General features: G+C 44.6%; 1 protein-coding gene across 4 annotated transcripts in view; it reads right to left on the minus strand.

Annotated features, from left to right (window-relative positions):
- The window catches only part of FGF12 (fibroblast growth factor 12), a 218670-nt gene that overhangs the window by 69975 nt on the left and 121466 nt on the right, over positions 1–27229 (minus strand). For 3 of the 4 annotated variants that reach the window (XM_059479617.1, XM_059479616.1, XM_059479615.1), the window contains one exon: positions 6751–6861. In XM_059479617.1, coding sequence (XP_059335600.1) covers positions 6751–6861 — 111 coding nt within the window. Of the gene's footprint in view, positions 1–6750; positions 6862–17698; positions 17791–27229 lie in introns of those variants that run through there. The other variant, XM_059479618.1, reaches the window with a different exon arrangement.

Raw genomic sequence — 27229 nt, forward strand, 5'->3', positions numbered from 1 at the left:
CACTCCTGCCTCTTCACAAAAGTGACTGCACTAGGATCAAGCATCCTGCTTCCAGCTACAGGGAAGGACTGCAGCCATGGAGCTGATGGTGAAAGGAAATTTTTAAAAGTACTGAGTTTGGCTGCCTCCCAAATGCCTTAACACGCCCATCAGTCTGTCTGATCACTGCCTTTGCAATGCCAAGGGCTCATCCGTGCTCCCAAGCAAGAGCATTGTGATGGCTTTCTGAGGGCCAGCTGAGTCAGGGCAACTGCACATAGACAGACTTTGCCTGTGGCAAATGCAACACCACAACTCAGTTTAGCTCCCCCTGAAACACATTTAAGCCTAATCACACTTTCCTGCATTTGCCATATGCTAAAAGAGTACACAGACAGCAACTATGGCCAGAAGAATGCAAATTAACTTGACTGTGTGTTTGCCCATGTGTTCCTGGGCTGTCAAGGGAATGAAGAAACCAAAGAAGAGATAGTGCTTCACTCTGGGACATCAGCACTGCTCCTGCTCCCCATTCAGGACTAGCACTGGAGAGGACAGAAGAGGACAAGATCTTCCATTATTCAGTTCTACTGCAGTCTTATTGATTAAAGCGTTGCAACCACTTCCTCTCAGTTAATTACTTTATTGCTCAATTCCCACCCAACAGACCCTGTATCTCATTGAAAGACTCTCCCCATGAGTATATACATTAATGTGCTGTCAGGCTTTTGCGGCAATTCTAACAGCATGGGCTCAAAGAGGAGACTATTATCAGCACTGATAGACTGAGCACTGAAGCATTAGCATGGCTTTGTTTCTACTGAGCTTTATAGGACAAGAGTATTTAGATGTTGCAGGATCCCTTGTGCTTCAGCTTACAAAGAGCTAATTAGAACTCATCCCAGGAAGCTGAAGATAGGGAAAGATGGGCACAGGGTCAGGCAGAAATATAAGCACAAACACAGTGGAAATACTTCACTCAAGGTCTCTTCCTACACAACAGTCCTGAAACAAGAATATGCAATGCCCCTTTGCTCAGGACATCTACCAGGTGTCTTGGCTGTGCTGGTTGTCTCCAAAAGAGGATCAATAAATTCCAGTACACATGAATATAATTTTTTCCTCACTTAATTCCCAAGGAAGACTGGATGACTCCCTTCAATGACCTGCCTAAAATGGAGACACCTCAAGTCTAGTGAAAAATCCCTCAACTCAGTCTCTTGTTGTGCTTTTATGCACCATATTCCATAAAACATCAAATCATGTGCTGAAGTCTTACCAAATCCAGTGTCTGTATGTGTGTTTTTGGGGGAGAATGTCAATAGATGAATATGGAAAATGCAGTCCAGACTGGGTATTGGTGTGTGAATAACTGGAGTCAAGGACAGTGCTACTTTGGTACTGTCCCTAGACAAGGCAAACACATCCCAGAGTAACTACTCAGCATTAAAAGTGTTGCCTATCCCTTTCTCCCTACCATGAAGGTCTAAAACCTTGTGCAATTAACAAGTCTACAAGCAATTCCCCTTCCCTATTTCTTCCTCCTACTGAAAAATGGAGCATATTACTGCTAATAATGAAACAAAATGGGCATCATCATTCATTTCCTACAGCCAATTTGTCTTGCATAGGAAACTTGTGACAGACCATTCAAAGCATTCATTAGGCAGCAAGGTGATAACACCCAGAATTAGTGGTTGAGAAGTTCCACTTGGAAGCACCCACGTGTTTCCAAACCTCTCCATGCAAAGGGAGCAAAGGAACAATCCTATTGTGCTGTGCTACAGCAGGAGGACCATGGCCAGTTCCCAAAACCCCTGGGACCCTGCTGCACCCGTGGCAGAGCATCTCCTCCTCTAAGGCAGGGGAGCAAGTGGGCAGGCAAGCATAAGGACACAACACTGACAGAGGTAACTGGCAGCCAAAAGAAGTTTCAGGAAGCAATTATCTTCCTCTATTAAAAAAACCCCAGTAGTTTGGGTAAATTCCCAGAGCAATGTCTGCACTCAAATCTAGAAACACTTTGCAGAAGTTGATGCCTTTTACTATCATGCTTCCAAATAATATTTCATATTTTGAACAGATTTAAAAGCATATAAGCTTAAAAGTAAGAATGCAAAAATGGAGGGAAACCCCTCAATCAACCTCAAAAGCAAGATGCCTCATTTTTTGTCTCAAAAAAAAATTGATTTGAAACAACAGATTTGAAAATGGGAAAAAGGACTAGCTATGGTAGAATAGAACTGCACACTGGGTGTGTTGATGTGAGAAACAGAAAATTTAAAAAATGCTTTTAAAACTGTTTCTCTTCTGCAAATGGCACATATTCTATGCCATCTGTAGCTTCATGGAAGGAACATGCTCTTTTACTTCATGGGCTAAAGGGAAAAAACTTGAAAATGTTGAATATTCGTTCCCCTTTTTTTTTCCTTATATCTTACCATCTTCAACCAGTGGTATTTACATGTGACCCTAGTACTTCTAGCACACTCCAGTCCTAAATGCATGAGTATATTGTCACTATTATATTATGGTAATTTATAAGCTAAATTCTGAATGCATTATTCCCCTATGGGTCTAAGTTGTCTACAGAAGTGGAAGAGTGAGGCAAGACCTGCCATACACAAGGTGTGGTCCCTATGCTCAGCTTTAAACAGCAGCAAGTCAGAGGAGCTAAAGTAATTTATAACAGGTGATTTGTTCTTGAGCAAGACATTTGTTCTGCAGTGAATAACAAAGAACTGATGGAAGATGCAATGGGCCAGAGCAGCCTCAGTGCATGAGGTGGTGAGGATTAAGGTTCTGAGGGGAGTGAGGAAGGATACTGAGATGATCAAGAGGCTCTGGTGCAACACATAATGAAAGAAGAAACAGAGCGAACTGCATTTTCTTAACTCAAAGAAGGCAAGGATTCTTCTCAGAGGAACACTATGAAAGGACAGGAGGCACTAGACAAAAGCCTCAAATAGAAATGAGGACTGGATATGAAGAAGATCCTCTACAAGGAAGACAGTGCAGCACTGGAATCTGAGAGGTTATGAGAGGTTATGGAGTAGCTCATTGCTAGAACTGTTTGAAAGAACTCAACAAGGCTCTGTACAGCTGAAGATAACCCAAGTGGGATGCTGGAATAAAAGCCTCTTTAACCTTTTTGTATTTCTGGATGGAAAGCCCCAAAAAATATCCTAGATATGCTGGGCTGTTCCCACCTGGTCAGTCCAGTTCACCTGTCCTTTCTCTACTATCCATTTGCCAAAACATTTCAGATGCTCAGCAGGATTGTGTGGGCAGACAGGGAAATCCACTTGCTCTATGAAGGGGCATTTTCCTGCTCAGCCCAGGGAGATCAGTAACAATGCAAGCACTGACAGCAGCAGTGAGCCCTGAAAGGCCACTTGAGATCACTGGAGCTGGAAGGAAAAGGTACTGCCCCAAAATGGGGCTCAAACATCACAGGAGGAGCACAAACAGGGGCCACACACCATGAAAATGCACTCCAGTCGGAAGAGAACTCCTCACACAGGCCAATGGCAGTAGCCAGGGAATGTGCCCCCTTGCTTACACTGAGATGGCACGTCTCTAACAGCATGGCAGAAGGAACAGATGTCCCAAGTGCTGGCTCCTGGGAAGCTGGCTGGCTGCCCATTCAAATGCCATTAGAATTTGGCTTCTGGTTTTTTTTTTTCTTTAAGTGAGAGGAGGTGGAAAATAAATGCCATCAGCTTCAAGAACATACATTAAATGGGCAACAGATAATTAATTTTAAAATTGCTTAAATATTAGCAGTTCCTCTAGCATAAATAACAGGGCTTTTATTAGAACTTTTAATTCCATCAGATGTATCTGAGGGACATGGTGTATCTCATTTTAAACATTTATTTTGTCAGAGTAAACCAACCTAATGTATTCCATGAAAATTATGCATCCCTTCACAATGCTAATTTGAATAATCAGTGTGGGGATACAGAACACAGAGCAATGTATGGAACACTGTGTTCACCAGCTGTTTAACTGTGCTAAGATGACGTCTGTGTGGAGAATAGATGGTCATCTAGGGTGGGAAGGATCCTCCTGTGGCCCTGTAGAGTGCTCTTCCCTGCCGTGGATGCAAGTTAACCAACTGCTCTTCAGGGATGGGAAAACATTGTTTATCTAGTCTTGGATGAGTTCTGCTCTTGCACAAACTTCTGACTGGCTGGTCAGGAATCTTCTGCAGAAGCACTTCAAAACAGAAAACTGCAGTGAAGCAAATCTGTAAGCTGTTCACTTAGACAAGTAACTTTTGACATTCTTCTGGTCAAAATTTGAGATTTTTTTGGAGGAAGAGAAAAGAAAAAAGGAAATCAGCTTTATTTTGGCACTTCCAAAGTGCAAAATGTGATTTCATTTAGAAGCTGTAACTGGAAGCTTTATATATTCTAAGATGTTCATTCACACTGAGGATTTATTGATGAGACCATGTGGCAAAAAGCTATGTAAAATTGAATAAAGCACAGTCCTAATTTCATTTTCAGAAGCCAAATATTATCAGGTTGGATATTCTTTCCCTCTTTTGAGATCCCCTGAGATCAGAAGATGGGGAATTCTTTGGCTTCGATCTTCTCTCAAAACTTGCCTAAACTTTCCAGCACAGTTCCTGACTTGGAGCCGGTGGCTTGGCACACTTCAGGGAGATGCCTCCCGTCCCACCAAGCTGCTGAGGCAGGGCTGCCATCTCACCAGATAAATTTACACTCTAGAACTGTACTCAGCCCATCTATTTCCAGTTAAGAACACTGGGTGGAAGCAGCTCTCGAGTACTCAGCACCTGGCTAAATTCCTCTCTGACATTTCTGGGGGGATAAATAGATCACAGCTCTTTGGGCAATGGGGGCCCAACCTCAGCCACGGGAACTCAGGAGGTTCCCCTGCAACCACTGAGAGTGCAGCAGCTTCCCTCATCTCCCCTGTCACTCTGAAATATTGCAGAACTGCTCTTACATTTCTCTGCTGTTTACCTTAATTCATCCCTGCTCCTATTTAAGCCCATTACTTTGTTGTTCAGTCCTCCGTGATAGATGAGGGCAATGAATCTCTGTCATCTCTAGCATATCTTCCCATATTTTTGACAAATAGGCCTCCAGTGGGATTTTCTGCAGTTTAAGAACACTCCAGGTCTTCTTCCTTTAAGGAAAAGCTAATACAGCCCACTGAAATCACCCCATGTGTTGGTCTGAGATTATCTCAAGGCCAGACTCTTTTGAAGGAGTCCCTGAGCATAGACGTGTGTGTGTGTCTAAGGCCACAGATTCTCCTGCTCCACACATAAATCAGAAATGGTCTTACTGCAATCTGCAGTATTTAATTTGTTCAATATGAGTGTATGAAAAAGGACCAAAACCTGACATTTGCATTTGACACAGGCCATGTTTCTGGTGGATGCAGCCTCTTGGGTCATTCCACAGGGGCTTTGCCAGCCACCTGCAATTTCAGTCACAATCTTCCCACAGCTCCTCTCTCCTGTATGGACCCCCAGCCCTGAGCTGCCTGCAGTAGGGTAGCCCCAGAACACAGCATGCTCCTGCTACAGCACCCTGCAGCTTCCTGGGGATGGGGTACACACCAGGGATGTGGGGCTGCAGCCACCCTGCACCCCTGTCCAAGTGCACCTTCACAGGACAGTGTCAATACTGCACTCCTACAGATACCCCTCACCTGCAGCCCAGGCCTTGCCTTCCTATTCTGTTCTATTCTGCCACCATCAATCCAGCCAGGAGCTTCTTTGAATTAGACCAAAACCTGCCTGCAAATCAAGCAGGCTCCTCCTTTCACAAAGTACATGAAGTTTGCTTCCATCACCCCTACCACACAGATTAACATTTGTTCACATCTAATAATGACTGGGAAGCCAAATTCCAAGCTGGTCAGGTTAAATACCCCTTTAGCAGTGGCACAGGGAGCTCCAAACCAACACAGATAATAAAAAGCATGACTTGAATCCTACCCTGTTGATGCAATTTCTGGCAGCAAGGATCTGAGCTTAACTGCCCACTCAGGGACAGCACTCTGATGCCTATGAAATGCAGAGATGCTGCAGAAAATATTCTACACCCTTTTAAACCTTTTGAAGAGCTTTGGCATTGACAAAACTTCCTCTTCAAAAGGAAAACTGACTCCTGCTTTGCATGCATTTAAACCAGAATGGCTCCTGCACATGGCCATGGCATTTAAACTGTGTGGCTCTGCCGCCCTTTGTTGTTCAGCACAAACCCAATCCTTTTGAACAGGGTTTTGGAAGAGGACCTTCTTTGACAAGGTCATTTGATACCCTCAGCCCTTACACCAGCCTCAAAGCACGAGACTTCAGTGAACAGCTGCTTTTCTCCAGCCTAGAAATTCCTGATGCTTGCTGAATTTTTGAGGCTAAAATAGTGAAAACGATTTTCTCCTCTTCTCCTTGGAGAGAGAATTCCCCGTATCCTTTACCCACGTGGCATGTGTATAAATATAATCTCCTTTCTCTTCTGGCAGCAATTCAAATCATGGGTTTTATTCTCCACCCCACCCAGATGGCAGTTACAGAATCGGGGCAGGAGGGAAGAAGATCGGAGAGGAAACATATGAAATGATACTGGCAAGATTTAAAGGGGACAGATAGAGAGAAAAAAATATGCAGAAAACAGCTGTCTTCCTCCTAATTTGATCTTTTCAAAAATGAAGTTGCACAAGTGAGACCCACTAGGTGATGCATTTGATTGTAATTGGGTTGCAAAACAGGCTAATTTTTCTTACTGTAGTCACTGTTTTCGTCCTTGGTCCCATCAATTGTACCATCTGGGTGCATCTGCAGGAAGTATTCCTGCTGGCTGAATAACCTTGTCACAATTCCTTTCAGCTGGGGTTCTGCAAAATAAAAATAATAATTATTACCACATATACTGAGTAGCACAAGACCCAATTTGCTTGCTCCCCAATAAGCGCTGAGTAAATGTAGAAGTGCTTGGCAGTTAAGACTGCTTTCAGTGATTCCTTTCAAGCATAGCTGTAAAATATTCACATATAATACACAGGCAAATACAATTGAGATCAGATGAGCAGGTAAAATGAAATGCATACTTGGTGCAGTAGAAACAGATTATGGAACATCAATTCTCTGAAAGTTACCTACCAAATGGAAGTATTTAGACAGTTGATGTATTTAGAATATGCCACTTGTTCAGAAGAGTATTTGCTTGCACTGTTGCAAAGAATGTGCCCATTGTTTCTATTCTGCTTCTGAAGCCAACCACCTTGCTTTTTGTATGCTTGAGTCATTATCATGCAGTGCCAGTTTTATGCCAATGAAAAGCTGCTAAAATCACTGGTATTACAGTGGTGCAAACCCAGAGCAACTGAGTGCTGAATCAGGGCTGCATGTGAGTGCAACTCTTTGGGATTTGGGGAGAAAAATTCAGAAAGGGACAGACACAAAACATTTCCAAAACTGACCTCTGAAGCATTTATGGGTACTTCAGACCACCTCTGTTTCAAAATCCTGCATGTTGTCTCCCTCCTAAAACATGTGCCACACACTCTGGCAGATTAGAATTTTTGTCTCCAACAGGGACCTTTCTCAGCCCCTGTGTATCATGAGCCAGCCATGCCCTGGCTGGCTCTTCCCTATTGCCTCTACCACATTTTATACCTTCCTGCTGAAGGGTAAAAGGAAAACATGAACAAAAGCAAAACCAGCTTGAACTTCACATGGCAGAGGTGTGCAGCTTTACCACCTGTCTCCTCATCACTCTACCAATCAAACACAAACTATGTGGTCAAAACCAAATTCAATTGTAATCATGCAAGTTTAAAAATTTGTCACAGGCATTGCTGCTGGAACACAAGTGAGCTGACTGTGTGTGAGCAGACACACTCGCTGCGTAGAGGAGATCCTCCTTGTGTCACAGGACTTTGTGGTTTTATGTGACCACCCTCCAAAAGTAAATAAATAAGCCCCAATTATTGCTGGCTCAATGGACAGGAAAGAATCCAGCGTAGCATACCGAAATCTCGTCAGGCTCCTGCCTTTCATGCCTCTGGTGAGGCTGTTTAATAAGCCATGGTTGTTACATAACCGTGGTCACGTTGTGTGTTGATGTTCCCATCCTGAGCCCCGCTCCCGCTGCATCCCTGCACGACTCCCCTTTGGGGAACCCTCACCCTGCTCTCTGCACTGACAGCAGCAGGCAGCTCACACGAAGACAGGCTGCAGGTGCAAAGGATTTCAGTTTCAGCAACCCCTACCCTAGCCAGGGGAGAGTCAGGTACTTTCTCACAGCTCCAAAAGCCACTGAATAAATCAGATCAGATGGTTTCTGTGCTGCCTTAAAAAAAGTGATTTCAGCGCAGTGAGCACTGTAGGCTGCAGTCAGGCTTCCTCCCAGCAACTCTCAGTGCTGGGACAATAAATAAGTACAATTGTACTGGTCATCTACTAAGAGCTAGTGCTGGTCAAGCCAACATATGCCAAAATGACACCTAGCAAAACACTTAGCTCGTTCTTACCTAAATGAATTACCTATTTTGGAGAATGTAGAAGCTTGATTTAACTTGCTTTCCGTTAGAAAAGCACATCAAAGCTAGAGGAAATGAAAAGCTGCATTCTCAGGCACAGATGCCTGCATCATCCTCCTCAAGTCTGTCCCCTTCCTCCCTTTTATCTAATATCACAATAGTAAAGGCACTAATAGGCACTCTTTGATATGAGACACCTACATTTGAGTCCCTGAATGAATCTTAGCCTTAATTTTACTCACTGGTTAAATTTTAATGTTGAAGTACTTTGTATGAAATGGAAGAGCTCCCAGGAGGAGAGATTTAGAAGATACTCCTGCAGTCGGAGGTTTTCTGTGTGCTGGAGAAGTGGGGAGGTCTTGTCTTAAAGCTCTCTGAAGAGGTGCAGGGAGAGAACAACCCTGACCTTATCTCTTTTCCTTGGAAGATGACTTAGCTACAGGATAGAATTAGAATAGCACCTTTTCCTCCTTCTTAGGGATGCAAGCTATATTTCAACCATGCAAATAATTTTGGAACAGGAAAATCTCTTCCACTTCTACTAAATAGCCTACCATGTAAAAAACCAACCAAATCTGCTTGTTATTAATAACTTATGACATTTTCAGAGTTTATCAGAATAGCACCCAAGATCCCCTGATGCTTCCTTGCATCCTTTCTATAGATGCAAACACTTGCACCAGAAGGCTGTAACAGCATAGCAAATACAGGGTAAACTCTTTCAGGTTCCTTTCTCTTGCTGACCTGACAGACACCTGGTCAGCTTTAACAACTGTCTTCATAATGCCAGCCATTCCTGAGTCACTGCCTACTTAGGGACAAGGTGGAGGGGAAATCTTGTGTTACATGACCTGGTTTTGCTGAACTTTGAGGCTCACACCCAAACTCAAAAGTAAAACTCAAAGGGAGTGAAGCAGAGAGTTCTCAGCCATACACAAAACCACATTTCTCTTGTTCCTAACAGAGACTGAAAGCAGCAGAGCTCCTGTCTCTCCTCACTGCACAGATCCTCTTCTGCAGGAACATCCCTGCCCACACTCATTTAGGATACCCTGTAGCAAAAAAATGCCTTTTCCAGACACCAAAGTATCAGAGAGCCTTTTGGAGACACAGGTCTCTCCTTCCCTGGTTTCTTCATTTCCTTGGGTCTCTTTCTACAGCAGAGAAGCTGCACTTTCAGGTATCTTTAGCAACCTGAACTAAACCCAGAAGCAGCCAGGGAGGTGCACAGCCAGTTCTCTCCTCTAACACAAGGAGGGCTGAGCAATGGGTGATTTGTCTCACACAGTACAGCCCTCTCTCCACCTGAACTGATCTCTCTTTGCATCCCCAAACCCACCCAGGCTGGCCAGGCCAGGCCAGGTCCAAAGGGTCCCAAAACCACCAGTCTCTCTCCAGTGCCTGCAAAGGAAGCAGCTCAAACACAAACAGGTGCACAGGTGACAACAGCTGCTGGAGTAGCTGCTTCCCACCAGGGAACCTCTTGTCTTATGTCTGGGCATAAAGTGAGGTGCTGGGATTTGCCATTCATACAGTAAGCAGTGTGGCTGGAGGCCTACAGACAAAATTTTAGGTGAAGACAACTTTTAACAAGGAGCAAGGATTTACTCATCTTCCCCTCTCAGTGTGGAACTATTACTGAAAGAGAAAATTGTATCATCACAGGGAATTTTGCTGCTAGCCCAGAGGTAAAATGCTGCATGGGACTTTTAAGAGACCTACTTTTGGCATATCATATATTTTAACATCACTTCTTTCCATCTACAGATCAATTCTATCAGTCTTCCAGCATTGCTAACCCTTATGCTGCAGCTTTTGTTCTGAAAACCTCAGTTTATAGAAAAAAACCTCAAAACCAGTAAGTCTCCTTGTCAATTAAGGATGCTGAGACATCCTGGTAAGTCAGAACAGAAAGACAATGAAATAGACTGAGAACTTTCCAGGTTTGCAGTAAAGAGAACCACCCTTCCCAGCAGATATTATTGACAGTGCTTATTGGAGTACTAGGGGACAAAAATACAATAAAACCCCACAACCTCTATACTTTTGTCTGTATTTCCCTCAATGGTACTGCTCCAGGCTATATTCAATAAGAGAAAGAATCAAACAGTAAAATAAAGGGAAAAATGAAGCACAGATAAGCAAAAATTCTGCTATGAACATTTTCTTTCTATAATTCTTAGAATTTATCACAAAACAAACCTACTGTCTAGCCTCAGCCTTGTAAAGCAAATGGAACTCAAATCTTCTTGCTTTTAAAGGTGCAATACTGCATAACACACTTGGGATAAACCTATTCCTCCCCCTCAGGCTCCTCCATGTGTACTTCCCTTCTGCTACAGAAGCAGCTTTCCCTTAGAAATGGAACTGAACTAACATGGACAAGACTTCATCACCAACTTAGTGTCTCCCTAAACACAAAGTCAAGCACTTCAGAATGGATTTAGGAAAGATGTTCTTGCTGCCTTAATCCCAAACTACTGACTGAACAGAAGAGATTTCTATGCAGCTTCCATTCCCGGTGCAAGACCCATGCTACCAGGTTTCCCATGCAATATGCAAAAGCATATTTTTATCCCCACTTTATAAGCAATACTACTGTACTTCAGGATGTTTACTTTAAAGATTTTGCTCTAGCTGTTCATATACAGCTGTTGAGGGCTGGGGAGTACTGGAGAAAACTCGGTGGACTCTCTTCATGCAGATGCAGTAAGGTCAGTTCCTTCCAGTGTGGCAATTTTGGAGGATGCAAGGGAAAATCATGCTCAGGAAGCACCACAATGGGGAGATTAGAGCGCAGAACAGAACAAAAACAAGGAGCAAGAGCTAAGCTGTAACTCTCCTAGTGTTCAGCATCTGTCAGACTGGGCACTTTACCTTCAGTGAAGACAGTTGTCACCTAACACCCCTTCTTAGAGCAGTCATCCACTGACAACTCACTGAACATCCCCTGAAGGGCATCTTGCTTGGTCACCCTTTCCACAGGCCAAACTCACCACTTCTGCCTGCCCTGCTGTTAACTTTCTGAGCCCTCTGGCACAGCTGAGGCCAACTAAATCACAATCTGACTGCTAATCTTCCTGTCTCTACTTAAATGGTAATGTGATGCTGCCATTATTCACTTCTGCTGTCCTGCTGCTGAGCCTTAAAGTCATCTCAGTTCACCATGAGCTGCTGTGCTTCCAGCCTTATTATGCAGCTACACAGTGATCTTCATCCTCCCGGGGCTTGCCAAGGACATGATAGTTGCAGGGTGCTCACATGCACTTTGTTTATCTCCAGGGGCATGCTCACTGAGGGCCAGAGGATCATGGCTAAATCAGCCACTGCAGAGTCATGTCCCTCACCCTCAAGCTGCAGGCATTGCTGAAGACAGCTGCTGTGTGCTATGGGGAAAAGAGCAAGAACACTGACAGAAATATTAAAGACCTTTTCATTTAGCTCTCCTGTTTAAGGTAAATAAGGAACTCACCCCTTAAATGGAAAATGGAGAACATAGAAGTAAAATAACTCACCTAAAGCAGAGAGGAGCTATGAGGTTATGCATCAATGCAGCATTTAGCAAAGCCCCACTGAAGGCACCAACTCCTGATTATTTCCATCAGAAAGCAGCAGCACTAAATGCCAGGGGAGAACCCCTACTCTCTTATTATCACTGTAGGGTAGCTCAATTGCTCCAGACCCTGCTCTGAAGCAGCAAAGAACAGGGCACAAAACTGACTTCCAGATGCAACTCCACTATGGAAGTCAGTCTGATATGGTCTCCTTTCTTTCAACTCTCAGAATGCCCCTTCTTACAGCAACACAATGACCTGAGGCTGCAGCAAGCCAGTCCCCACTTTGCCTTGGGCTGGGAATTATCAAAGAATTCAACCACACTCACAGAAGTCACCTCAGTCTGAATTCTCCAAGTCAATGGCACAGAACTCGGAGGAGCCACTTTTCAATGAACTCTTCTAAAAGATGAAGGGCTTGGTGACCTTTGAGGGATTTGAGCCACTGGCTCCAAGGATTCTTGCAATGCACAGCAATGCTCTTGGTTGGCAGGCAAGCCTCCACTTGAGGTTACTGGTGCAGAACTGCTTCTAAATCTACTTCAGAAGTTACTGTGCTGGATGCCAGTGTGGGTTATGGCATAAACTCTGAAGCTCATGGGGTTACTGCTCTCTGCACAACGAGCTGTCAAACAACAGATGACTCTGCAAGCTTGGATGGGAAGCAGCGATCTTCTATCCAGCAACCTGCAATAAGGTACAAGGAAGGCACCTACTGCAGAATTTCCACAGGAGACTTGCCCATTTGTTTGCTCTCTTTCACTGCAGCTCGGTGCCTGTGTCTGGTCTGAGCACAGCAAGGCTGTGAGAGATGCCAGCAGCAGGCTCCCAGAACAGTCCCTCTGGCACCTCCTAAGGACACCGGTCTGGTGAGGGAGAAAGCATCTCCAGCTCTCCTCTGAACCACCTCAGCATGCTGCTGACTCCCTTCTGTGCCTGTGCAACAGTTTTGCTGAGGATGTGACTGCAAACACGGGAAATGTAATACATCTCAGGAGTATATTTCACCTAAATGTTCTTCAAACATTTGTTTATTGCAATTAAACATTTTAGCCTGGAATTTACACATTCCATTATTCTTATTTTCCCCCATTCAGGCTGCAGCTGTCATAATGGGAGGCTGATTTATGACTCACCTAACCAGCACTCAAATCCTTAGCACACCAAGCCCAGGATGCAAGTCAGAGCATAAACTGCTCCTAATTTACTTAGATTAACTCCGCATTTTAAGTGCCACTGCAGAAACCGCAGTTTCCCTTCCCTAAAAAGGATGGGTTCCAGAATACTCGATAAGCCAAATTTTGCAAACACAAATTTTGTAGACAGAGAAGGGCACCAAAATCCCTCCTTCAGAAGTACAGCATTAATAAAGGCTTGTAATAAATCGGCACGAGAATCAGCAAGCTCCATGCAGATTACTATGGTGACAGGCACAGAACTCAGGGATGCAAAGCTGAGGGAGATAAATGTTGGGGTTGTTTTCCCAGCCAGGAGCTGCCAAATTCTCCAGGGAGTTAAGATGAAGTAATTTGACTGTCTCAAATTAAATGCATCACTATCGACAGAAGTTTAATAGCTCAACTCACTACAATGATTCACTGAATTCACCCAAACTGGGAAGCTCAGGAATAACACCACTTGCAGCTGTGAAAGGAGCTACTGCCCTTGAAGACCCAGAGTGTTTCCTCTGGCCGAACACCCTGACCAGCTCTGCCACGCAGTGACTGTGGCTGTAAGTGCTCAGCAGATGCTGCACATGGCTGCTGTGGCCGCACCTGCAGCGAGTCACGCACGGAGCAGGTCGGAGCATCGTCAGCCACACGCGGGATCCTGGAGGACACTCCAACTGTGTCAGGCAGGTGCAGAGGTGGGAAATCCTGCTGCAAAGTGCTGAGCGTTTTCAGCTCCCTCAGGAGTCACTCAGTGCACAGAAGTGCACAGGCAGAGGCAAGACATTTATTTCCCAGTGTCACAGCGTTTTCCAGTTTCTGTCACTAAACTCAGCAAAATTGTTTGGAGCTGAAGGACGTGTATTCCTTGAGGAAGCATACAAGCAGGTGGCCAGGATGGCCTGGGTAATGCTGCCTGCAGCACGCTGAGTAACAGGGAGGGAGAGAGCAAAAGAACTGCAGAGCCAAGGGAAGTGAGCGACACAGGGGAGCATTTGTGTTTATCTGGATGTCTCTTCAGGTTATCTGCACACAGGTCCAGTCACGGTGGGTAACAACAGCTGTCCATGAGGGAGCTCTGTAGCAAAGCCAGGCATTCAGCTCCACCATGCAAAGCTGTCATGAACCCCTTTAGTTCAGATGCAGCCATTTGGCTTAACACAGTGGCACATCACTGAGCCTGTGAGTAGGATGGAGAGATGGAAACAGACTTACTGACATCAAGATCTGCTCACAAGGTCCATGGTTATGGGGGCATCAAACAGTCAATCCCACCTCCTTTCCCAATGATGCAGAACAAAGGCCATACCCAGCTTCAGTTTAACATTATTACAGGGACAATGTCACCCTCCAATTACAAAGCATTCATCTGGAGAAGAAGATGGCTCTGGGACAACAGGGCTGCATGGTTCACTCGTGTATTTACTCATCTCAAGTGCAAATCTCCACCCAGGGCTAATAACTACAGAGAAACAAGTGGTGTTTCCAGGATGCATTACATGTAATAACGGGCTGTGCTAGCAGGGATGGCCTCTCTGTTTGAAGGACATGCTTCCAAAAATGACATTTCCCTAACTCACGGGGATGATGGGCTCAAGCTGATGACAGCACCATCAGTGCAATTGCCTCCTGTCACCATCACTGAGTCACTAGAGCAGAATGGCACCTCGTAGGCAAAAAGAGCATCCACAGAAGTGCTTTCCTTTCCTGGAGCCTGCCAGGAGGAATAGTAATTATCTCTCCAGCATGGAGCACAGCTGCCTGTCTGCACCCCTCCACAATGCCTGCTTTGCTCTAACCAAGATGAGCCCCTCCAGGGAAGTCTTATTTCTTACTTGTAGAGTAGGTGGAAATGATGTGATTGCACATCCATGGCATTTATGCAGACCCTCCCATATCCAGGAATCAGCTTTACAGTGCTGTTACTACAAGTCTGAGGTAAGGGGCAGAGAAATTAGTCATATAAAGCATTGAAAACTAGGGGTGCCACATGGAATCCCTGCTACATCTCTGCGGATGGTCTTAGGACAGCCTATGGATGTTAGAAAGTAAAGAAGTCACCCTGCAGCTCACCCACTCTCCAAGATCTGGATCCCATGTGACGGCCACCTCAGGTCAACGGCTCAAGGATAATGAGGTATGAAGTGGTGGATGCGTTTTCCCAGAAGGCAAACACCAAGCTAATGTACATGACACATGAGCTACCCACTCTGCACAAACACCAAGAACAAAACAGCCATCACAGCAGTGCACGGCCAAAGAGGAACCAAAAGATCACTGCAGGTGGAACAGTGGGACAAAAAGTGGATGAGAACTGATGGCCCACCTGCCACGAGGTATTTTGGCACAGAATTGCTGACTACTTCTGAGTAAAACTGTCTAGCTGAATATTTTGCTGAAAAGTTCAGAATAAGAGTAGATAAAGCTATATACAAACTCCATCTCACTAACAGAAAAAAAGAGAGGTCTGAAAACAGTGCAATTTTTCATTTTTTTCTTTGGACATCATATTTTCTTTGGAAATGTAATGAAAAAAATGTTAACGGAGCCAGAGATTAAATCCAAAGTTTCATTTTAAGTACAATGAAATACTGCATTGAGTCTGAATCCTCTTCTCCCCAGAAACTTCTTTTCTTTGACCAGAGAACTGTAAAAACCTAATTCTTCATACAGTTCACTGCCACGTTTGTCTTTGCCTCCCCCAGGATGCGTTTTATGTTGCTTTGTTGATCCAGTGTGTTTTAGCAGCAAACAAAATTTAAAAACATTTCCCTTTCAAGAGCAATTTTCTCCACCTGTATTGACTCCAGCTCTGATGATAAAACCAAAGCCAGGCAGGAACAAAAGGCATACAGAAGAGATGTAGTGCTGTTCCAGAATTTATGCAGGATAAGCTTTTTCAGGTAAAGGAATTAAAAAAATTAGAAATTTAATGCAAAATAAGTTGTAGCTACAGCTCCTAAGCTGTCATTTTCCAGCACAGTCAATGCCTTGGCTACTGAAGGTTAAAGCCTGCTCATAAGTATGGATAGCAGAGCATACAAAATGTATTATTTATTTTGAGGAACACCCTGCAATTATTCCTGACATATTGTGTAATTAGCCAAAATTACAGCATATTCACCGAGAGTGAAACAGAGGATAGCATAAATATTACGTGTGAGCCCACAGCCACTGAGCACATTTCATCTGGGTGCAGATGTGTCTCACGAACCAACCAAGCATGGCTCTCCCTGGCCCCCGGGCTGTGCCAGCTCCTGAGCCAACACCCACAAAGGGGAAACATGGGGAGTAAAATGCTGATTTTCCCCATGCCAGCAATGGGAGCTCAAGAGCTGCGTGAGGATTTAACAAATGGGAACACCCACACTGCAGAGCTTTCAGGATGACTGAGCCCAAAGCTCACAGCAGAGAAGAAGGGGTATATTCCCACATATGTTATGCTAAGAAAGGTGGAAAGGAGAGCTCAGAGTATGTCTGCAGAAGCTGCTTGCTTTGCTACCTCGAGCTGACAGGAGGAGAAACTGAAAAGCAGCAATGTCATCTTCGCCATGCTTGCAGCACCTCTTGGCCTGCAGCTTCCCAGAGAGGTTTCCTACAGAGCAACACGTCAGACCCATCCTAAGGACTTGCTTGATGGATCAGAAATCCTGGGGAATCTTGTGGCAGTGCTCTGCCGTGTGTACAGTTAGAAAGATTTTATTTTGTTCTCTTGACTCCAAAATGCAATATAAAACTTGGTCGCTGTTTATCAGATTTCTTCCTGGTTCCTACAGAAATGTGGTTTGGATATCAGGACATTCTACCCAGAATTTTCTCCATGGGAGGATACAAGAAACAAGTTTAAGAACATCTTTCTAAAGAATGCACATCTGGAATCAGTATAGGACTGAAGCTGGACTACTCAACAGTGAGGGTCCCTTTCAGCCCTGCTGCTGGGTGACCATGACGTGGTGGCATCAGCACATTCTGTACTCCAAGTTTTTGAGAGACTCCACGATAGAGCCCCCATCTCTGCTCACCTTGAGGTGCCCCATGCAAGGCACCTCATCACTAACAGTGCTCACATGAGCAGGGCAGACACCATCTCTGCTGTTTGGGCCTGCCACAGCGCTGGGATTTATGCTGCTCTCAGATGCTAAATCTCTCCACTTCCCCCATCAATCCAGCAGGACTGAAATATTGCAGAAACACCAAGAAGTCCCTCACATGAACAAAACATACTATGGAAACAACCACATAAAAATTCCACTCTGCTCTGAATACCTAGAATAGTAAAATCATTAAAATAGAAAATGGACAGAATATACTACCAACAAGCACTGAGAAGAAATCAATCACTCCAGATGCTATCAGTCTTGGGGAAGGTACCTGGTCCTACCAACATCAGCTCACAGAAGCACCCTATGTTGTCTTCTTATTGCAGGGGTCCCCTACTGTTGTCTCCTTACCACAAAGGTTTCATACCTCCTTGGTGTTTCTCGTGGTCAGCTCCTCAGAGCACTAACTCTTTCTTCTTCACAAAGCAACAACTGACTCCAGTTCCCCTCTCACCCAGCCACCCCACTCTTATAGCACTCGCTTTCTCACTGGTCACAGTTGTGGCCTGTTAAAGTCAGGCCTGTTCCTAATCTTTGATAACTGGCCCAGCTGCAACTCCTTAGGGGTAAGATTACTTTCTACACTATCTTTATTTTCTTATATTCTATCCCCCTATAGCCCTGGATAATCACTGGATAACAACTCAGGGAAAAATCTGGGTCCCAGTGTCATTCTGCAAGCTTTAAATAGTGCTAAGTGATAACATCCTCTTTTGCTACAGTATTCCTCAAGCAATCTTACAGCATTTTCCAATGGGATGAGCACGTGAAAATCCTTTATTTAACAGGTAATGAGCCTGTGATGTGGAAGAAATTAAAGCTTGAATCAGTCGACTTGTATTACAAGAATATTTTTTGCTCACTGCACTAGTGCAACTTAAGCATTTCTGAAGCAGTCTGGAAGCATTTTTGACTCCAAACGGTGCTGTTACTAAATTTTAACAAATCTTATACAACACCCAAATGCGTAATGAAAATGTGCTGCTTGTGCCATTCTGAAATATTATACTTCAAAGAGTAAGATCATGCTAAAAATGGCCAAAATTCCACCATATGACTTGAAGTTCTTTCCTTTTGCTTTGTGAAAAAAGGAAATTTTTACCTTTTGTAATCTGCATAATGATTTTAATTTTCTATTAGAGCCAAAGGTTTCCTTCAAACTAATGAAAATGTTCCAGGTGTGAGAAAGTGATCATCCATTTTGTTCAATCTAAAGCTCTGTTTTAAATAACGATGATGTTTTATTGCTCATGTCTCAGCACAAACACCTCATTTTTGGTATCAAGCAGCTCTCAGGATTCCAGTGAGACAGGCAGGCTCACCTGCCACCCAAGTGCCATCTCAGAAGAGAGCTGAAATCAGTGAGCTCCCTCCCCAGGGATGCGTGTGCTGAGGATGACAGAGTGCAGATGGAGTGAAAACAGAAAATCTGCCTCTCCAACAGGTTTCTGAACAAAGCTCCTGCTCCCCCAGCTGCCCAGGAGTGCTCAGAAAGCTCTAAAACTTCACTTGGCACTTGCTAAACATTCGAGAGCTGCTATGGGGCTGTGGCTCTAAAATCTTAGAATTTTAATAGAAAGTAGAGTAGAAGAAGAAACAGGAAGGAAAATAGAAGAAGAAATGTTTATGGAAGCAAGGAGGGTAGGAGTGGCATGGAATGAAATTAAATGAAAGCCAAAAGAAATGTTTAGAAATGTTTCAGTACTGATGCTGTGTGCCTGCCAGCAGGCAGAGCCCATACTGATGAGCAGCACACCTGACTGTGAAGGCCAGCAGAGAATTACTGGTTACACCCCACGCTCTGCCAGCCCTTTTAGCCCAGTAACAGACAATCCCTGCCAGAGTGTGATGCTGATCACCACAGAATGAGCGCAGGGACGGCTGCAGATCGATACCGGAGGCAGCCAGTGACTCACCCCAGCTCCAGTTACAGGAGCTGTGCCAGAAAACCACCAGCTACAGGGCAGGTGGATGGTCCAGGCCCCTCACCTGCCAGCATCTGATCCCTGCATCTCCTGCAGCCCAGTGGCTCCCAAGACCCCAGGGAACCCTTCAGCAACCCAACCCTAAGCTGGGTGCTGGAAGCCAAAACCAGCTGTCTTTTTGCTGATTTCTACTGCTTCTCAATGTTCTGGAAAATGTGGACTGGCTTTTTGCAGCCTGGCCTCATTTGCAGCAGACTCATCCACTTGACCTTTTGCAAACAGTTTTGCTTTGGGGGATGAATGAAATGTATTTATTTGGCAGCTGAGGAAACATGGGTGGCAACTGCTAAGCAAAGAAACTATCTGTGCAGCCAACAAGGGAGGAGACAGCCAACGATGCTATTCTAGATAAATATCAATTAAGTGAGCATGTTCTATTAACCCCAGGATCTCTCTTTTCTTCCTTCATTCCAATCCAAAATGCTTAAGCATCTCAAGAAAGGAACATTTGAGGGGGATTTTATCTTTATCATAACTGCAATCAGGTTTCAGCTGGAGAAGAGGCACAAGTAACAGAATTACATTGCCTCTCTGTGGTTATTTTGCCAGTTCACAGCACGAAGCTGTCCACTGGATGTAACACAGGCCCTTAACAGAGCAGGCTGCTGGAGGGAAGGTGAGACAGGAGTGCACAGAGCACTCCACAGATGCTGCTGTGGGATGTGAGAGAATGTGGGATGTGAGAGGATGTGGGATGCTCTCCACCACTGCAGTGGCTGTACCTAGCCCTGGATCTTCACCCTCATGTACAGCCCCCTCCATGAGAGGCAACCAGCCATTTTCTGACATCTATCACTGAAGGTGCACACTCCAAAAAAGAACTATTGTGCTGAAAAGGTCCCAGGAAGAAAGATGGGGAACACAGGCAGGTGACAGCTGACCTGCTCCTCTCCTTTTACCACAGCTGCCCACCTTCTGGCCAGTGAAGTGCCAGAGGTCCACAGCTGAGGCTTCCTCTCAGGAACACAGCAGGGCCAGCCAAGCACCCTTGGAAATGGAGTTTGTTTTTGTGCTTGGTAAAACTGAAGGAGGAGGGGTCATCGATGCAAGTCAGATGGGATTGCACAAAATTCCACCTCCCACACAAAACTTCAGGTACAACAGGTGCACATGCTGCCAAGACAAGAGGAGCTGCTACTGCTACCTCCCCCTTGCTATTGAGCACAGGAGCTCAACAGTCTTAGAGCTCTGCCTAGGGCTGCAGAAGCCCACGCAGCATCTCCTCAGTGGGTACCCCTGCACAGAGGAACAGTCAGCTCCTCATGACAAACCCAAAGCCACAGAGCAGATGCAGCAACACAGCTGCACAGACCCCTTCTGTGATGCTGCTGCTTCCAGCATTAACCTTCATCTCCTGGTGCAGCGCACTCCACAGGGAAAGGGCAGAGAGCAGAAATGCCCAGAGGTGCTGCATAGAGCCTCATCATACCAACAACCAGCCACAGCTCCTCCCAGAAGACTGGAATGGCTCAGGACTCAGGTCACCACCCTGCCTCCAGGTTTGTAGCCTTGTGTCTCTGTCACCTTTAGCCAGGGCATTCTGGAATTAACACAGGACAGAAAAGGTGTGTGACAAGTGCCAGCTTGCATCCAGGTGCATTTTCTCAGCAGCCACATAAGATCCATCAGAGTGTCAGAAAGCCTCATTTCAGTGCTGGGAATGAGCGCAGTTACTTGTCTGAGCTGCAGCGTGGGGGCTGGAAAAGCCAAAATGAGTGGTCTGCCTGAACAGTGAATCCCACAGTCGTGTTCCACGGCTCTCAAGAAAGATGCCTTCTGCTTTACCATTTTAGAAATGTGTTGTAGCTGCTATTTTCAGAGGTACTGTTAAGAAGCTGTAGCCCTACAGCCCTGTGACCATGCTGCACAAACTCAGTCTCCACACTGACTCCCTCAAAGCACAAAACCCCAGTTCCTGCAAGCTGGAAGAGAGGCACCCATGAGTGCATCCATGGTTCTCCTACAGCTTCTAAGAGAGATGCAAATTAAAACCAGCCTCTGGAAAGGCTGAGTTATTTCAGGATTCTGCTACATGTCAGAAGAGGGCGAAGACAAAATAGGTGTAGTAGCTTACTCCACGCTCAGAAAGGATAATACATTAACATGAAGAATCTTGTGTTAGCTGGGGAATAGAGATGAGCCACGTATTAAACAGGAGAACAGAGTACAAAAGGGCTGCTCCCCAACAGACTGCAGCAAGTACAGCCCAGGCACAGAGAAGATTACTTCAGTACAGGTCACTTCTCAAAACATTTCCAAGATCAAGACACGATAATAATGCAGTCATGGCAATGACACTATGACAGAACATACAGAAACATATCTGCATTCAATGATTAGTCTTTATTTAAAAATTAGTTCTTTGGAGCTGCTTTCTCTGACCTGTTCTTGTCTATGTTCTTGGTCACCTTCTGCCAAGCCATGGAGCTTGCAAATATGAAAGGGATATCAATCTCTTACATGTTTTGCTTGATAAAATTCTTCCTTTGATTTTAATAACAAATCACAGCTTGGTTTCAACTGTGCAGGAGCAGAAAAATCTCAGAAGCAATATGCACGTAACTGTTCAGAAGGATAGATCAAATGAGACAAATGGGGATGAAACAAACACCTACCTGGCCACTGTGGTTCATGGTAGTCCTTTTTGGGGAGGGGAAGGAAGGAAAGCAGATAAGCCCAACTGCATTTGCACTTGTTCCCCACCACAGTGAGACTCATGATTATGTTTGTCTCTCAAACAGCCTCATCAGCTCCCATGGCAGCTCTGCTCTCCTCACTGCCCAAGTCAAGCTCATGATTGTTCTGGTTAATAGGTAATTTATCTGTTAAAATATGAAGTAACTGGTCTACTGGAATCATTCTAAATTTGTGTTGAATTCAGCAAAGCAAGTAAGGAAGAAAGAAAACCTTGTCTCCATGTTGGTATTTTTTTGGAACTCAAGCTTTTGGGTTTATATTTCAAATTAACATTTCATTTAGAATAATACCTGAAAGTTAAAGAAGGAATCATATCAGAATCTTCTAAATGAAATTGCACCATTATTCCCCCCCCCAAAAAAACCCAACAGTTGTATCAGTCAACGATAAATTGATGTATATGGATTTTTTATGGTGAAGGGAAATAATCACTCACAAACCACTTTTTGCCCTGACTCTCCCATTTGGCCGGTGACGGAAGAATCAATCATTTGTATTGATCTAATGGTGAGCCTCTGCTGGCTAACAATTTCCACTGCTCTCACAAGCACAGCTACCCCTGAGGCCATGGGGACAGAAGATATCCATCCCTCTCAGAGCTTGGATAACTTCCACGGATTTTCTTGGCATCAAGCATACTCAGTCCAGAACTAGTCCGAAGCGGCTTAGTGACTGACATGCTCACCCATAAGCTGTGCTGGGAAGCAGGCTGGCAGCTGAGTTTTCCATGCTCTGGAGAAAGCCAGGAACCTGCAGCTCTCCCCCAGACTTTAGGCACTGAGAGCTCAGAGCTGCTATCTGACACAGAGCACAGCCATGCACCATGACACCACCACATCTGCAAGTGACAAATGTGTGTGATACCACCCCCGGGCATCAGCTGGGTAAAATGAAACCCATCAGCCGAGCTGTCATCAGCAGCAGGGAGCCTCTTCCTCCCTCCTGGTTATGTTGGCATTCATTAGCATGGGTGGTGCAGAAGGAGCTGACAGCACTGCCCCACCAAAGAGGATGCATGCCCTCAGGGTTGTGCCCTTCCCCTTGGTGTTATCCAGGCTCATGTCTGCCTGGAGACTTGCCATCCATGCCCTCATCTCAGCTAGCACTTCTAGGAGCTCTTGCTGTCCAGGTGATGTCACATTTCCAGCCACTTCCATTCCTGTCAGCCACTTCTTTTATAGAGAACACAGCACCAAATTCTGCAGAGGAGCAGGCAGAAGAATGTGATGGACCCCCTTGCTTGGGCACACACCCAGACATGCATGGACACACAGCGAAGGGCTGGGATCCAGGTGGAATTCTCTCCTGCAGGGAGCAGCTATGCCCTGGGTAATGCAGCCAGCATTCAGACAGTAGCAACAAAGTGGACAAATCCCACAGGTTGGGCAGGTATTACAGCTGTTCTGAGATGCACTACTCCACAAAAGCAGGCAAGGACTATGAGCTAAAAAGGTGGTTTTTACCCTGAGCTTCAATCATCTTTTTCACCCTGCATGAAATCAGAAAGGACTTTAGGATTTAAGTCGGGGAATTTAACAGCTTGCAGATGACAGACTTCTCAAATGCTTTAAATGAATCTCTGAATGAACAAAGTCCTTCTATGTCCTTCAACTAAAGTTGCCCTTATATTTCACTTATACTGCTGCAAAAATATCTACATCCATACATTTTAAGTTCCAAATCACTATTTATTATTCAAAATGAGAAATACAGCAAATGGAAAACATGGTTTAAGTTACTGCTTTTTTCCTATATGCAAGCCATTTCCTTCACTTTGGAAGAAGTCTTTATATATCCTTAAGGAAAACTATCTTCCCCTGAAAGAGTACAAAATATGTACCAGACAGGGAAAAAAGAGAATTAAAAAACCACTTTTTTTTTTTTCCCTGGGGTGAAAAACCTGTTTGAGAATGAGCTCTGCATTCTGAGCTGGTAACTCACCTATAAAAGCAATATCTGAGAGGACTGAGACAATGCTACACAGCGCGTGGCATCACCTGACCCAAACGAATCAAACATGATTTCCCCAAATAATAACACTCTTTCAGTGGGCTTCACTTGGATGAAATTTCTAGCAATCCCCACAGATATTGTGCCTGATGCTCTAGCCTGTTTCCCTTGGTGCAAGGCTGCCAAACTGCTCAGCTTTGCTGTTCAGCGGCCATGGCATGATGGAAGGCCACCTCTGGGGTGAGCTCTGCCTGAGAAGATGGCTGGTGAAGCAACAGTGACAGCTTTCACAAACAAGCTGAACCCACCAGCCCAGGCTTTTCAGACTGCTATAAAACAGGCTGAAGGAGGGACACACTTAGATGCTTTAATTCAGACACAAAGGGGATGAAAGTACTTGGTTCAACTCTTTGTTGGCAGGGAAGTCATTTGGAGAGAGCTCCTTGTCTCATCTCCTGCACTCAACTCTTGGATCCATCAGTCCCTGAGGAAGAATCCACCTCTTGAACCTACACTGACAAGCCATGCCATACAATAATTTCTTTCGAATCCTCTATCAAGTCACTATGGTTCAGAGCAAAATATATAATTTATAGATGCACAATTGCAGCAAATGACCTGTATTAACTCACAATAATGGGATTAAACCCATGTGTCCAAATGTTCAGTTTAGTCCACAACACTCAGTGTCCTTATTTGGCCTATCTTAAACTAGTAAGTCATCTTGGAGCAAAACACATCCAAGAGCTCTAAAAGAACACAGTGTGCATGTGAGACAGCTGCCTTTGCCCATTGAAAAGACAGACAAAATTAGTTCTCATTTTACAACACAGTCCCTATTGGAACCAACAAATGAGATGTTTCTGCAGTCTGTTTTCCCCAGGAGCAGACAGCTCTGATTACACAAGATATCCCTGCATGGATCTGGTTCCCCATAGCTTGCCAAAACCTCTGACTACTCATGTCCAGTATGCGAGACTCAGCTGTTCCAGGGTGCAAATTCTCCCTTCCCATACAAGAGCAGGAGTATGCCACTCTCACTTCACACAGGCTGCAAAGTGGAGCACAAGGCGCCAACCAGTGCCAAGTAACTCTGCTCACCCACGTCTTTACTGAATATTTTAGTTACAGCACTGTTTGCATATTAAAACATGTATTAAACAGCTTACTTAATCAATGTAAGCTCACACAGTTACTTTACAGAAGAAAGGAGCAAAGGGAACATGAACCTCCACCAGCGTTGTATCTGTGTAATGTGCAAGCTGCAGCTCCACCACTGCTGCATCCTGAGCTCAGTGGCAAGCAGGGCCCAAAGTGTGGCTTGCTGGTCCCAGCATTGGGAATTAGGTCTCTGTGTCAGGTAACTGCTCCACAGCTGGAGTTGGTCTCACCTTCTGCAACATGGGAGGAATCCTCTCCATTTGGTAGAGCTTGTTGAGTGCTATAGATTAAAACCACTCTGTAAAATCGAAGTATTTTGACAGTTACTCCCCATAGTCACAGGACAAGGTCATGTTTAAAAAGGTAAGGAGAGATCCCCTGGCACTGTATCATCACCAAATACAACTGTACCTCTTGAACAGGGGTGTTCCTCTCATTCCCTTCAGTGACTTGCAAACTACTGAACCAGCATATCATTAAGTACACATAATCACTGGGGTTGTGGGTCACTGCACAATGTATGCACATTTCTTCAAACCCCTTTCAATTCATTTGCATGTCATTTTCTGTGCAGAACCTGTATTCTGAAATGAGCAAGTTATCTGGGGGCACAGTACACTCCCCTGAATAAACAATGGCAGCAGCAGACTCTCTTAGCATGGTGCCTCCTGAGCGCCCCAGACCAGGAATACAACGTATCACTGAAATGAATCCCTAGTTAAAAAATGGATGCAGGGAACTAAAGAAGACCCAGTCCATAGCCTAGGAAACCACACTTCATTTTTTTTTTTTTTCATAGCAACTTAATTCCTCTAGTTGTTTGATTTTATAAGATGAATACAGTACTGGTTACAAGTGATTGACTGACAGCTCTGAAGATTGAGCAGCTCTATTTTTACAACACTAAGTAGTGCTGATCCTCCTTCTAAGTCAATAAAATGATTTCCTAAAATCACTCTTGCCTGTAAGGTATCAGAAAAGTTCCTCAGCATGAAAGGCCAAGAAAGCTGAGGGAATTCTTAAAATCCATTGATTATTCACAGGCATTGACTGAGTCCAAGGAAGCAGAATTGGACCTGTGTAGCTGGGAGCACTGGGGTAGGACCAATAAAAAGCCTTCCCAACCACATCCTGCTGGAAGTCACTAAAACTTTCATGAGACAAAGCATCTTGAAATCTAGCTAACAGATCTACACTTCCCAGCCCTTTCAATCCTTAGAAGACTGCACTTAATAGCAGATTAAGATGCAGAAAAAAGAGGAATATAAAAAATTACATCAGTAAGACTCCCAGTTCCCATTCTTGATCCTGCAAAGAGTGATTCCCGAGACAAAATGCCAACATTTTTTGGGCAAGAGCCGTGTTCTGGTCTTGGCTCCCAGATTAACTAATATATAGGATAGTCCAGCAAGCCACCACTCATCACAACTTGAGTAGGAAAAAATGATAGGCAACTTTTCCCCTTTGAGTCATGCTATATTTCAAGTATTTTACAGCCTCTTGTGATACCTGCTTTAAAGCAGACCATTAAAGAAATGGGTTTGCACAACCTAACCCATGCATTGAGTCTTCAAACATTCCTGTAACTAAGTATGGTCCCTGCCTCACAGCCTGTGAATCTGGAGCACTGACAGCAATCCATGGTAAATATTCTTTCCCCTTTGTTTGACAACAGTGCTGACAGAAGTGGCCTTCTATGGTGAGAGGCTTTGTCCCATTTCCTTCCCTTGCTCAGATGAGTCCAGGTCATGTACATCAGTCTATAGGCAAGAACAGCAGCCTTAGCTACCTCCAATGCCTTGGTGGAGAGTCATTACCAACAGACCTCAGCTGTGGAGAAGGGGATTCATGAAGAAACTGATAAAGAAACATAATACTAATGTTTATGGAAAACATAGGAGGGTTACACAGGTTAATGGTACATCCTGAATGGCTAAGTGAATGAGTATCCCCCTTTTTTAACCATTATACTGAAGAATATCTGAGAAAACTACATCTTCACCACATCCTCTCAAACCAATCTCTGCTTTCTTACCTTTATGGTGACTTATAGCAGTAAAAAAAATAAAGCAAGACGTAAATCATAATTCTACTCAGAAATTATG

Source organism: Ammospiza nelsoni, chromosome 10 (genome assembly GCF_027579445.1).
Source record: "Ammospiza nelsoni isolate bAmmNel1 chromosome 10, bAmmNel1.pri, whole genome shotgun sequence".
NCBI classification, from domain to species: domain Eukaryota; kingdom Metazoa; phylum Chordata; class Aves; order Passeriformes; family Passerellidae; genus Ammospiza; species Ammospiza nelsoni.